The sequence below is a fragment of the Branchiostoma belcheri genome, unplaced genomic scaffold (genome assembly GCF_001625305.1).
Source record: "Branchiostoma belcheri isolate BF01 breed outbred unplaced genomic scaffold, Haploidv18h27 scaffold12, whole genome shotgun sequence".
NCBI lineage: Eukaryota > Metazoa > Chordata > Leptocardii > Amphioxiformes > Branchiostomatidae > Branchiostoma > Branchiostoma belcheri.
This window is the reverse complement of record NW_017802602.1, coordinates 1150413-1163044: the sequence shown is the minus strand read 5'-3', so window position 1 is coordinate 1163044 and position 12632 is coordinate 1150413. Positions and strand designations below refer to the sequence as shown.

General features: G+C 41.7%; 1 protein-coding gene across 1 annotated transcript; it reads right to left on the bottom strand.

Moving 5' to 3' along the window:
- Positions 1-720: 720 nt before the first annotated feature.
- On the bottom strand, positions 721-11659 carry LOC109462768 (acyl-coenzyme A synthetase ACSM3, mitochondrial-like). Its single transcript, XM_019759361.1, has 15 exons — positions 10850-11659; positions 10249-10346; positions 9762-9874; positions 9325-9443; positions 8618-8734; positions 6948-7069; positions 6372-6528; positions 5604-5732; positions 4734-4808; positions 4233-4313; positions 3568-3669; positions 2973-3100; positions 2269-2368; positions 1255-1377; positions 721-874 (listed from the first exon to the last, which is right to left on the bottom strand). Exons 1-15 carry the CDS (start codon positions 11159-11161, stop codon positions 785-787), a joined length of 1866 nt encoding a protein of 621 aa, XP_019614920.1. The 5' UTR covers positions 11162-11659; the 3' UTR covers positions 721-784.
- Between the last annotated feature and the right edge of the window lie 973 nt (positions 11660-12632).

The following is a 12632-nucleotide window of genomic DNA, read 5'->3' as shown; positions in this document are numbered from 1 at the left end:
TTGGGTAAATTTGCCTTCATATTCTGATATTAGGTTCCGTATAATTTATCATTTAAAAATGATAAATTATACGGAAAATTGCAAATTTAAAAATGTATTGCTAGTGGCATGTATTGCTTGTCAAACATGTGTTTGTTTGTTATGTTAACTGAAGGAAAACATTCTGTTTTTGCTCTGTTTCCTCTTCTTCCATTTAAAACACAAAAGGTCAACCATTGACCAGAACCAGATGTCTGTTACCATGGTAACTGGCGTTGTTGCAACTTTATAGCAGGAGGGATTCCTGTCACCATGTAACTGTTATATGAATATATTTGAGTGAGAATTAACAGAGCAGACCATATGGCAGTGAACATTATGCATTTGCTTTGCAAATGTTACCTTTCTACAATGTAGCTATAGTTTATGTTTTGTTTACCCAGAGAGGCCCAACTTTTCTGTCAGATAAATAGAAAATACTGCATATACCATATCACCCGAGATACCAGCTCAACTGCACATCATGTGATGACTGTTAGAACCCTGTGTGATATGGCTAGTTATCACACGGATCGGAAAACACCCCTATCCAATGTTATTGTGGCCCAGCTATGACATAAACTGCAAATCTTCCTACTGACTCATGTCATTCGGCAAAATAGATTTTGGGGGCATAATCATGAATATTTCCATACTTGTGAATGGTATTTCCATAATCATGAATGGTATTTCTATTCACGATTATGCCCCCAAATCAATTTTGCAGATTACATCAGTAGACTTTTCGGAAGTCTCAAGACTCCGTTCAAGACTTCTTCTCCCACTCCTTGGTCCTCAGCTCCACTCTTCGGATCTTACCGCTGACTGTCTTCGGCAGCTCCTCAACAAACTCAATCTACAACAAACATAAACAAGTAAACAAACAAACAAACTGGTGGACGTACCAACTACTAAGTACCTAATACCAGCCCAGAAGCTCTGTGCAGAGCATAGGGGTGGTGTCCATCTCCATTTCTATTGCCCTTGGGCCACACACTGGACTAGCCCCTGCTTACATTTGTAAGTGCAAGTACTACAGCAGGGGGCTAGTCTGCTGGTAGTGGTGTGTGTTTGACCTTCCTATACTCTTTCTCATACATGTAGATGCTGAGTGCTAATTGTTACCATTTTTAAAGTCTTTGGTATGACCCGGCCGGGGTTTGAACTCACGATCTCCCGGTTACAAAGCGAGCACTCTACCAATTGAGCTATTTTTCCTTAAGACATGTGTATTACCTGTCTGGGGTACTTGTAAGGAGCGGTTGTTTTCTTGACGTGTTCTTGTATGTCTTTAATCAGCTCCTCCGTCTGTCTGACGTCTCGGTAACTCGGCGATAGGATAATGAACGCCTTCACAACCTGGACATATAAGGGCATAAAGTACATATATGGTCATGTACGTATAAGGGCATGTACGTATAAGGGCATGATGTACATATATGGTCATGTACATATAAGGGCATGATGTACATATAAGGTCATGTACATATAAGGTCATTTGTATCATACCCGGGCCGCGATAACGTTCGATAACGGGTTCCAGACCGGGCCGTACTTTACGGTACGGCCCGGTCCCGAACCCGTTATCGAACACTTCCATGGCTTCCATAAAACGATTCGAACGCGTTTCGCCCTAACCGCGTGTACCCCTTTCGAAAATTCGAATACAGAATCCGGACGTTGGAATTGATGTTGTTGCAGTTTAGGGTTTAGTGGCCCCAACTTTTGGCTCATCTTGCATTGAAAGGCGTGTTTTCTTGGGTGGGTATGACATAAATAAAATACAACACGGTGTATTCCGCATCGCCCTCGGTCCCGGCCCTCCCGCGAGTCGGATCGCCCTCCGGCCTGTGGCCGGGCCGATACATCGGGCGATACGGAATACCCTGTGTTGTATTCTATATGTACATACATTTGTATATGGACATTTGCATATGGACAAGAACATATAAAGACAAGACTTAGTACATGATATTGTACATAGATAAGGACATACAAAAGATTTCAAATTTAGACATTGGATCTTTACTACTAGTATATAATCTGAGAGATACAAGAAGAAGAACTTTAATGCACATCAAAAATTGTAGTAGGTATATATGGCAACTTAAGCTTGTACATAAATGGAACTAAATGTTAATATTCTATAATATACCAGTAAAGACACTCTTATGATGCTAAAACTCTAAACAATAACTATCTAATTTTAGTAGAAAACAATATGTTCCCAACTATAGAGAAGTGCCATACCTCCCCCCTGATGTGGTCTGGACTGCTGACCACAGCTGACTCTGCCACGGCGGGATGTTCTATCAGCGCACTCTCCACCTCAAACGGGCCGATTCTGTACCTGCAGGTGGAAGGCGGTAACTCCAGTCTAAACATCCATGCTTGGACATGTAGCTATAGTTTAGGCCACACCGACTTAATTTTATGGAAGAAATCCACATGCACATTCAATGATATGTTGATTTTCGCTTGTCCTCAAAAAAAAAAAGATCATGTCCTCCGAGGCTCTGGCCTGGCTCTAGGTCTGGGTAGTCCATGGTAGTTAACGACAATACGAAGCCGGTGGTAACCCTGGAGGATGGCACCCAGGCTGCCGAAGCTCCACGACTCAAGAACTCAGTACATTACGTACAGTGCCGATGCATACATTCCGCAAAAAGCCAGCATGTGCCGGCTTGTCGTATACGTGGCCAAGTACTGCTGCAAATTCACAATACTAGCTTTGTATTCCTGTGGTTTAGTAACATTTTTATTTTTGGCCAGAATTTTTTGCCCGCGCGCACTACATGTTGTAGTTTGGGGGTCTTCAGAGGATGTCATCCATAAAAGTCAGTGTGGCCTTAGTAGTAAGTTTGTGGTTGAAAATAGTCACATGCTGAAGACCACACTGTCGAAACAACTAGGAGCTAGTAGAAACAAAGTAGAAACATGTAACCCCTACTGACCCAGCGGACAGAATGACATCGTCGGCCCTCCCCACGAACCAGAGATAACCGTCCTCGTCTCGCAGCCCGCGGTCGCCCATCACGTAGTAATCCCCGCGGAACACGCCCGCAGTACGCACAGGGTCATCCTGCCGGAAACAACGGACAGTGTGTAAAACCATTGTGGAAAAATTATACATTCTACTGTACATACATAAAATTGTAATTGTAAATTGTGAGATGGCCACTCCACAATGGCCCACTTTACACACACCATTTCTAAGTCGACTCAGCAAAGTCGACTTAAAAACTTCTGTTTACGCACGGGGTCCCAAAGTGACTTAGCACTCCTGCTGTGCCACCCTCCCCCCAAGTCGCCCGTTTACACTCGTGAAGCTAGCAGACTCGGCACCCGACTTAACTCTGGTTGGGATACGACTCAAGAATGCAACTTGAGTTGAATTATTTCTCTTTACACAGGGAACTTTTCGCTCACGTCAACTAGCTCAAGTTGTCTTGAGTTCTAGTCGACTTGAAAAAGTTATGTGTAAAGCAGGCCAATGTTGATTTACATGAAGCCTTGCCACCGCGTTGTCCTGAAAACCAGTTCACGTACCAAGTAACGAGTAAACAGCCCCACTGGAGGCTGTGGTTTGACCTTGATGGCAAGGTCACCCTCCTTCCCAGGCTGCACCTCCTGACACTTGTCGTCTATCACCTAGCAACAGGGAAAAAAACAAACAAATTTTACATAATTATACAATATTAAACTACCTTGAGGTCAAACATTTAAGATATATTTACAAGTGAAATCTAATATGTAAACATAGAGCTTTTATCTAGTATATTGTTTCCTTATTGACTTTTAATATTTCTTAGTTATGTTTTTTTTTAGATAGAATGAATAAAAGATATTACACAAATGTCAAAAACTGTATCAAATTTGTACACGTGTGTTCACTATCATAATTCTGTTAAACTGAACTGAACTGTTAAACAGAAAACAAATACATGTCAATGGCAACGAATACTGAAAAATGGAATAGATTGCTAAATAATGATTGATTGATTGATTGATTGGTTGATTGAATGAATGAATGAATGAATGAATGAATGAATGAATGAATGAATGAATGAATGAATGAATGAATGAATGAATGAATGAATGAATGAATGAATGAATGAATGAATGAATGAATGAATGAATGAATGAATGAATGAATGAATGAATGAATGAATGAATGAATGAATGAATGAATGAATGAATGAATGAATGCTCACCCTAAGATCGTACCCAGGAGCAGGTTTCCCCATGGACCCCGGCCGCACGTCCAGACATCGGAACATCCCACAGGCTAGACACTGTGCAGGCAGGCACAAACAACAACTTTATATTCCCCAAAAGTCTTCCCCAAATGGCTAATTGCAAGAGAAGTATATTTTTCGCTCATGTACCATGAAAAAGGTGAACAATGAAGAACAATTCTACTAGCATATGACTAGTCTATGGCTAAATGCTGACTCTAGTCTAAATTCTAACTTGCTCGGTTTGACCATTTTTCCTGAAACAGTGGAGGATGAAACTACATGTACTGAATGCTGTTACCATCATAAGGCTGGAGAATATTTTTCTTGTTGTCTGTAAATGTGGAAAAATTAGGACGGAATCTGGTGTTGCTTCTTTAACGACAATTCTTTTTCCCCTGATCATAGAAGTGTATGACTTAGTCATCTTATTTTAGAGCTCCAGGAAATTTCCACACCTGCTAATTTGTTACGCACCGTTTCTGACTGCCCGTAGCCCTCCCTGATTGTGAGCCCTGTACCAGCCTTCCACTCAGCCATCACTTCTGGGTTCTACAGATGGAAAAAACAAGAAATCTTTTAGTCTCAACTTTGTTTGGTCCAGATAAAGACTGGCAACAATAAATAATTTGGTTTAGCATGCCCTATATGTAAGTGTCCTCATTAATATACTAATGAGGACACTTTATTTATATTAATACATTTCCAATGTCAATGTTAAAAAACTGATTGTACAATGTTTCATCACTCAGGTGTCAGATCATGGAGCTAGTAAAGGTTGATCACCTCGAAAAATTTAATATGTCCCTTGCGGGGGTGCAAAAGGCTAGGGTCAGCAGTTTTTTCTAGGGTCAATTGGGAAACAGGAATCACAACATTTTTTTTCCTAGGCCCAACATACAATAAAGATTCACAATTCTTACTCTGTGTTCTGTCAGTCTTTTGCGCTTCTTACAACAAAAAAGTTTTGTACCCTACTGAGTGGAAGTTTACATGGAGTTTTTCTGTTCCTGACAGAATGTACTCCAGGTTTAATATCTTTAGGTGGAAGAAAAACATTGCAGGGGTGGGAGGGGTCTCGTAGTATCCTTTTCAGTATCCTTACCAGTGGTTCCCCTGCACTGACCACATGTTCCAGCTTGGACAGGTCGTACCCAGACAAGTCATTCTGTATCATCATACGGTACGCAAACAAACAAACAAACAAACATACTGGGGACTTACCAGTGGTTCTCCTGCACTGACCACATGTTCCAGCTTGGACAGGTCGTACCCAGACAGGTCATTCTGTATCATCATACGGTAGGCAAACAAACAAACAAACAAACAAACATGCTGGGGACTTACCAGTGGTTCCCCTGCACTGACCACATGTTCCAGCCTGGACAAGTCGTACCCAGACAGGTCATTCTGTATCATCATACGGTAGGCAGTGGGAGGGGTGCACATGGTGCTGATGGGAACTGTGGACAGGATCTGGCACAAAAATCAGCAAGCAGTAATAAATTAGTAGCTAGATCATGTATTTTAGTTACTTCTGTATCATAGTTTGATTTCTTGTTAATGATAACTTTATTGCAAATAGTGCTATAGAGTCATAAGAGTATGGGAGGGAGGGGCTACTGGTAAGCAGTGCATAATGTGGTGTCATTTGAATTGAGTTGGTCAAAGCGGAGTAAGTGTATGTTTTCCAGGTGTAAGTTACAAGTGTTGCCATGTGGTGTAGCAGTAGTGTGTTTCGGCTCAGGACCAAAAGGTCACGGGTTCGAATCCTGCCCATGTCACCGATCTTGTGCCCTTTGGAAAGGCACTTTACACGACTTTCCTCACTTTACTCAGGTGTAAATGAGTACCTAGCTTCGGTTAGGGACGTCCCTCGGATAGGATGTTAAATGGAGGTCCTGTGTTTGGGAGAGCCACACCCCACGCACGTTAAAGAACCCACCGCACTTATTGAAAATAGTAGGGGTCCTTCCCGGTGTGAGTGGTTCAAACCTTACAGTCCGGTCTTACGCAGCTTGTACTTACATGTACAAAACTGGACAGGTGTGTTATGCCTAAAGGCAGTTTACTGCAGCTGGTTATGCGAAACCAACGTCAAACATTTTAGCCTACCTTTAGTGTTTCGACAGGATCAAACTTGGCAGTGTGGTGTATGAACACGCAGGCTCCCTGTACCCACGGGCCGAACAGGTTACTGTACGCTGACTTAGCCCAGCCGGTATCAGACATGTTCCAGATCACGTCATTAGGTGTCAGGTCCAGCCAGTACCTGTGTTATAATGTACACATAACGCTGCTACAAAACAGAACTGAAACAAAATGACACAAGATAGGTACGGAAAGATAAAGGGAGAGAGAAGGCACATTGTGTTGATATTAGTTAATGACTTGAATCACTTGAACAACTAGAAAGGTAACATTTGCAAAGCAAATGCATAATGTTCACCTTCGCGTATGGTCTGTTCTGTTAATTCTTACTCAAACACATTCACATATGGTCAGACAGGAGTCTACCCTGCTACTATAAGATTGCAACATTATTTATGTAACCCAACACCAGTTACCATGGTGACAGACATCTACAATTCAGGTCATTGGCCAGGTCAGAGGTTAGTGTTTGGAGAAGAAGAGGAAGAGGAAACGTAGCAAAAACAATATTTTCCTTTGGTAAACATAAAAAGTCTCTACCTGCCAGTAATGACATGTCCCAGTCCGTAGCTGGCGTGCGTGTGCTCCGCCATCTTGGGTGCTCCTGTGGTTCCACTGGTGAAGAATAACTGCATAGGCTCCAAACTTCGGGTTTTAGCAACCTAAACAACACAGCACAATGTACAACACAAAGGTACAACTGCATGGGCTCCGTACTACGGGTTTTAGCAACCTAAACAACACAGCACAATGTACAACACAATGGTACAACTGCATGGGCTCCGAACTACGGGTTTTAGCGACCTAAACAACACAACACAGCACAATGTACAACACAATGGTACAACTGCATGGGCTCCGAACTACGGGTTTTAGCAACCTAAACAACACAACACAGCACAATGTACATGTACAACACATGGTACAACTGCATGGGCTCTGAACTACGGGTTTTAGCAACCTAAACAACACAGCACAATGTACAACACATGGTACAACTGCATGGGCTCCGAACTACGGGTTTTAGCAACCTAAACAACACAACACAGCACAATGTACAACACATGGTACAACTGCATGGGCTCCGAACTTCGGGTTTTAGCAACCTAAACAACACAACACAGCACAATGTACAACACATGGTACAACTGCATGGGCTCCGAACTTCGGGTTTTAGCAACCTAAACAACACAACACAACACAATGTACATGTACAACACATGGTACAACTGCATGGGCTCCGTACTACGGGTTTTAGCAACCTAAACAACACAACACAGCACAATGTACATGTACAACACATGGTACAACTGCATGGGCTCCGTACTACGGGTTTTAGCGACCTGCAGTAGAATGTACGTGGGAATGGAATGAAAAGAACTACATTTTGTATTTATTAATTTATTTATTGGTTCGGCTGGTACAAGACAGCCAGGGCAGCCCAACTAGCTTGAAGCTATTATTAAGGGCTTGCCCTGGGGAAAAAGTGTGGTTAAATACATACAAGTGACATAAATTCTTAAAAACGTCTTAATTACACATGTACATAGGGTTAACAAATTTTGTATTACTGTGCAACTCTACTTCAATCCATTAGTCTATTGGCTGAGTTAAAAAAAGGTGATAATATATGAAAATTTGCTGTACGTTTCTTCTGAGTTCATGTTGTAACATTTTACAAAAAAGTGTGCTAGGTGCAGACGCATGCATACATGTACATGATGTGATTGTATGAGTCAAAGCATCACCACTTCAAGCACGCTGCCTTGAGGCCACTTCTGAGTAAAAAGTACCTTTTTGACACCAACAACAGAGTACACAAACAAACATAGCAATGTAACACTATAATTATCATAAGCCAGACAACCAAAAATCTTATATACTGTACTTAGTCTATTATTATACTAGTAGTAAGTATAGTTTACGTGTTTAAAATTAAAACTTTTGTTCCAACACAAAAAATTCACCTAGAGCTTTCCACCAGTCACTCTGGTCTTCCTCAGTAGACTGACCCAGTGAAGCTTGTCACGTGACTTCTTTGAAGTGTGACGTCAACACTGGGTCAAAGGTATCTGGTAGAGTGACTGGTCGAAAGCTCTAGGTGAGAGAATTTTTTTGTGTTGGAACAAAAGTTTTAACTTTAAACACGTAACTACCAACACAGATGAACTTTCCTGAAAGTACAGTTTAAGTCTGTGAGTAAAACTGACCTCATGCTGCAGAGAAGCCTCCCTGAAGAGCTGTCTGTAGTCCAGCCAGCCCTCCCTGGTCTGTCCTGTCTCTGAAACCAACAGCTTCACCTTCAGGTCAGGGCACTGGGCAGACACCTGGAGGTGGAAATGGAAAGGTGGACAAGGAACTATACAGGTACAGGTGGGAAAGGAACTATACAGGTACAGGTGGGCAAGGAACTATACAGGTACAGGTGGGAAAGGAACTATACAGGTACAGGTGGGAAAGGAACTATACAGGTACAGGTGGGAAAGGAACTATACAGGTACAGGTGGGAAAGGAACTATATATTGTATATAGATACAGCCTGTGTCTGCATACAATACATTGTATATAGTTCCTTGCCTACCTGTACCTGTATCATACAGGTGTCCCAGAAATCATCTGGAAGAGAAAATAGAGCAAGTCACCTTGTAGAGATCAGGGCACTGGGCAGATAACTGTGTGTGTACACTACAGAACAGGTACATGTGCATGATATTATGTCTTTCAGTCTGGAGCAGATCAGTGTCACGTTGTCCAGATGTACAAGAAACTATAAACTAAGACTTGATTGATTGCCTTGTATGTTTTCCTACATATTTTGATACATGCTTTTCCTGAATTAAGTATGACAAAGACTCCACATTTTGAACATGTTTAACAGATCTGATGAGAATTATTCAAATGATGATGAGTGCCGTACCTGGTCCACTCTATCTGCGGTGACATCGTCAGTAATGACACAGCTGGCTCCTGACATGCGTAATCGGTGGAGGATGTCCTTAGACATTAACTGGGTGGTCCCTGGACTCAGGACAACACCTGACAAACAAACAAACAAATTATACTTCTTATACTATCATGAAAGTTCATCTGTGTTGGTAGTTACATGTTTAGAGGTAAAACTTTAGGTCCAACACAAAAAGTTCTCCCACCTAGAGCTTTCGACCAGTCACTCTGGTCTTCCTCAGTAGACTGTCGAAAGCTCTAGGTGAGGGAACTTTTTATGTTTTTGTGGAAACTTACCACTGTTAGCAACCCTATTATTATATATGACTATAATGTAGTTAGGTAACAGTGGCTGTTGCCAGCTGAATTAAATTTACATATGATAATTAAAAAATAAATAAATTATACAACCTGCTCTGAGACATGCGATGTTCACCAGCCACCACTCTGGCACCCTGGGAAGGATGACCACTGCCCGATCACCATGTCTCAGGCCACAGGAGGCCTGGAGAATGTTCGCCACTCTGGAGGGCAACAGAAGAAAAATAACAAGAACACCAGAAACATGTGTCAACGTGTCAATTTCCGCACGTTTGGGAATGCATTGGAGATACATTTCCCTGTAATCCAATCACGCACATGTGTAGATATGTAAATATTGTACATTTGGGAATGCATTCTATAGCAGTGACACCTGTGCTGCTGCAGTGCAATGTGAACCAGTCAGAATTGCCCTGAGGAAGGTGACAGACGGTCACTGAAATGCCGGCTGAATAAAAGACTTGGTCGTGTAAAAATAGTCTCTTCACTCAGTGTCTTACCAACCTGATGAAACTACATATATTCACCGAGGTTTTATGGATTGTTTGTTTATTCTGGTAATGACTCAGTGCCTTACTTTTTAGAATATTCAGCCAGTTGTTGGAAGTTCCACTGTAGCTGGTTTCCGTGGTCGTCTATCCACCACAAGGCAGGCTGGTCCGCTCTCTCCTTTGTCTGGAGAAAATGAAAAAAAAAATAGATTTAGGAAATGCATAGGGTCTGCTCTGTTAATTCTTACTCCAACACATTCATAATTATATATTCTTATGCCGCCACCAACATGGAGGACAAATACAGGACAGGAGTTAAGTGAGAAAAGTCGTGTAAAGTACCTTTCCTATACTTTAGGCACAAGATCGGTGACATGTCAGGACTCGAACCCGGGACCTCTGGGTTCCGAGTCAAGCACTCTGCCTTTACGCCACACGACCCCATAAATTATAATAGAAAAGTTTATTGCAAATTCGTGCCCGGAGGCTAATTGCAAATTACAAAACATAAAAGAACAATAAAATAGAGTATAAAATAACTTAAGTCTATATGATAAAGGTAGCTGTCTAGAACTATAACTATGTCTAAAGCTATGTCTGAAGGGTTTGACTTCTCTTCTGTAAACCATGGAAGACGTAATGTCCCACCTTTTCCAAAATTTAAATAATATACACAAAAGCAGTCACCTTCTCTTTCTGTGCCCAGTCATCCACCACGTTGGCGAAGTTGAAATATTCCGGCACTTCCAGGCGGAAATTTCTCCTCCCTGCTTCGTAGTCGTCAAACCCGGTTCTAGAAACCTCTCTAGTCCCGTACGCTGCTGTTGTGTGGATACAGCGAGGTGCAGTGGCTTGAGGTGATGGGAGGAATGTCTTGGAATGTCTAAGGTCATGGTAAGTATTGCCCAACCTTCTCGATCTTGAAGTAGAGGTAGCGAAGACTTGGGCGACTCTGTGAATGAGTTGTTCACACTTCAGAACTGCGGTGTGAAGACTCATGGTGGAATGTCACTGTTCTGAAGACTTTTTTTTGGGGGGGGGGCTTCAAAAATTAAACACCTGAAAAGACAGGGTTTGCAATGAGCTGCATATTATGTGTTACTGGCAGATATGTGTAACGTTATGTGCTGGATATTATGCGGTACCATGTGTTAAAACGTGTTATTATGTTATGTGTACATATTATATCATATATAATTATGTGCTAGATATACAGCTCTTTGAGTCTTTACATCTGGGCAAATTATGCGAGTACTTTTCGGTGACCTATTTCCCATATTGTATGACACAAGCATATTTAGAATCCGGACTACCTGTCCATATTACTATATTTAAGACATGTCTTTATCGGTCTTCTGAATTTATCTTACACTAGAAGTGGACAGCAAAAGTACAGAGAATTTCGTAAGGTGGAAAACCCCACTCCTATGTTACCCTAGCTTGAAAACTGTCCAGGGCACACACCGGGGAAGAAAAACAAAACACACCCACCTATAAAATTTATTGAAATGCCTTTCGTAGCTGAAAAAAAAGACTGTGCAAACCCCAAGTAGACTTTACCTGTTGCTTCATACCAGGGTTAAGCTCAACTACGGAGCTTACTTGGCCCTTTCTTGCCCCTGGCAGCTGACATAAAGATATATATTTCTTCTGCGACGTCGAACTGCAAGCTTACCTCTTGTGATGGGTCATTCGGGGTCACTCAACTCAAAGTTCCCTGGACGAAACCACTATATGAAAGGTAAACTGTCTGATATTTAAAAAGAAATATAACAAACGAAGAGGTAAGATTTATACAATTTAATATCTTTAGAAAATAGTTCCTTATAAGCAAGTATTGTTTGATTTGGTTACTGTTAGTCAATACGCAAGATGTTTTAGCATCAACAAGTGTCGGGAAAGGGAACTGACGTTCAACAGCATGTCGCGAGAGGTCGCTTATGGCAAATGGTTGTAAATAAAAGGTGAACTAGATAGTAATATTAGCGGTTGCTAATATAGACAGGTTTGCGTTGTACATAGTCATTGTAGTGTAACTTACAATATGTTTTTTGTGTGTGCTTTACCTTTTACAGGGTTCCTTCTCATCCTTTTCTAATCCCCACTTACCTTGTAAACAATTTCGTCATCAATATACTAACAAAAGAACAATAGTTACACCCAAAACAAAATTTCACTTCTTTATGACTTCTCTATGCCCCATGACCTTTAACCTTTTGAGGGTCATGCAGGCGTCAACAGCGCCCTCCCCATGCCTTGCCCACCTACCTACCGAACTACCTACCTACCTACCTACCGAACTACCTACCTACCTACCCTCGCAAATGCAAGGTGATGTTTCTGCACTTCTCAAAAACTGTGCCACCACTACCCTCACTAAAAATTGACAACTACCCCCTAGTACAAGTTCAAGTAGCTAAACTCCTGGGGCTCCATATACAAGCTGACCTAAAATGAAACACCCAGGTGG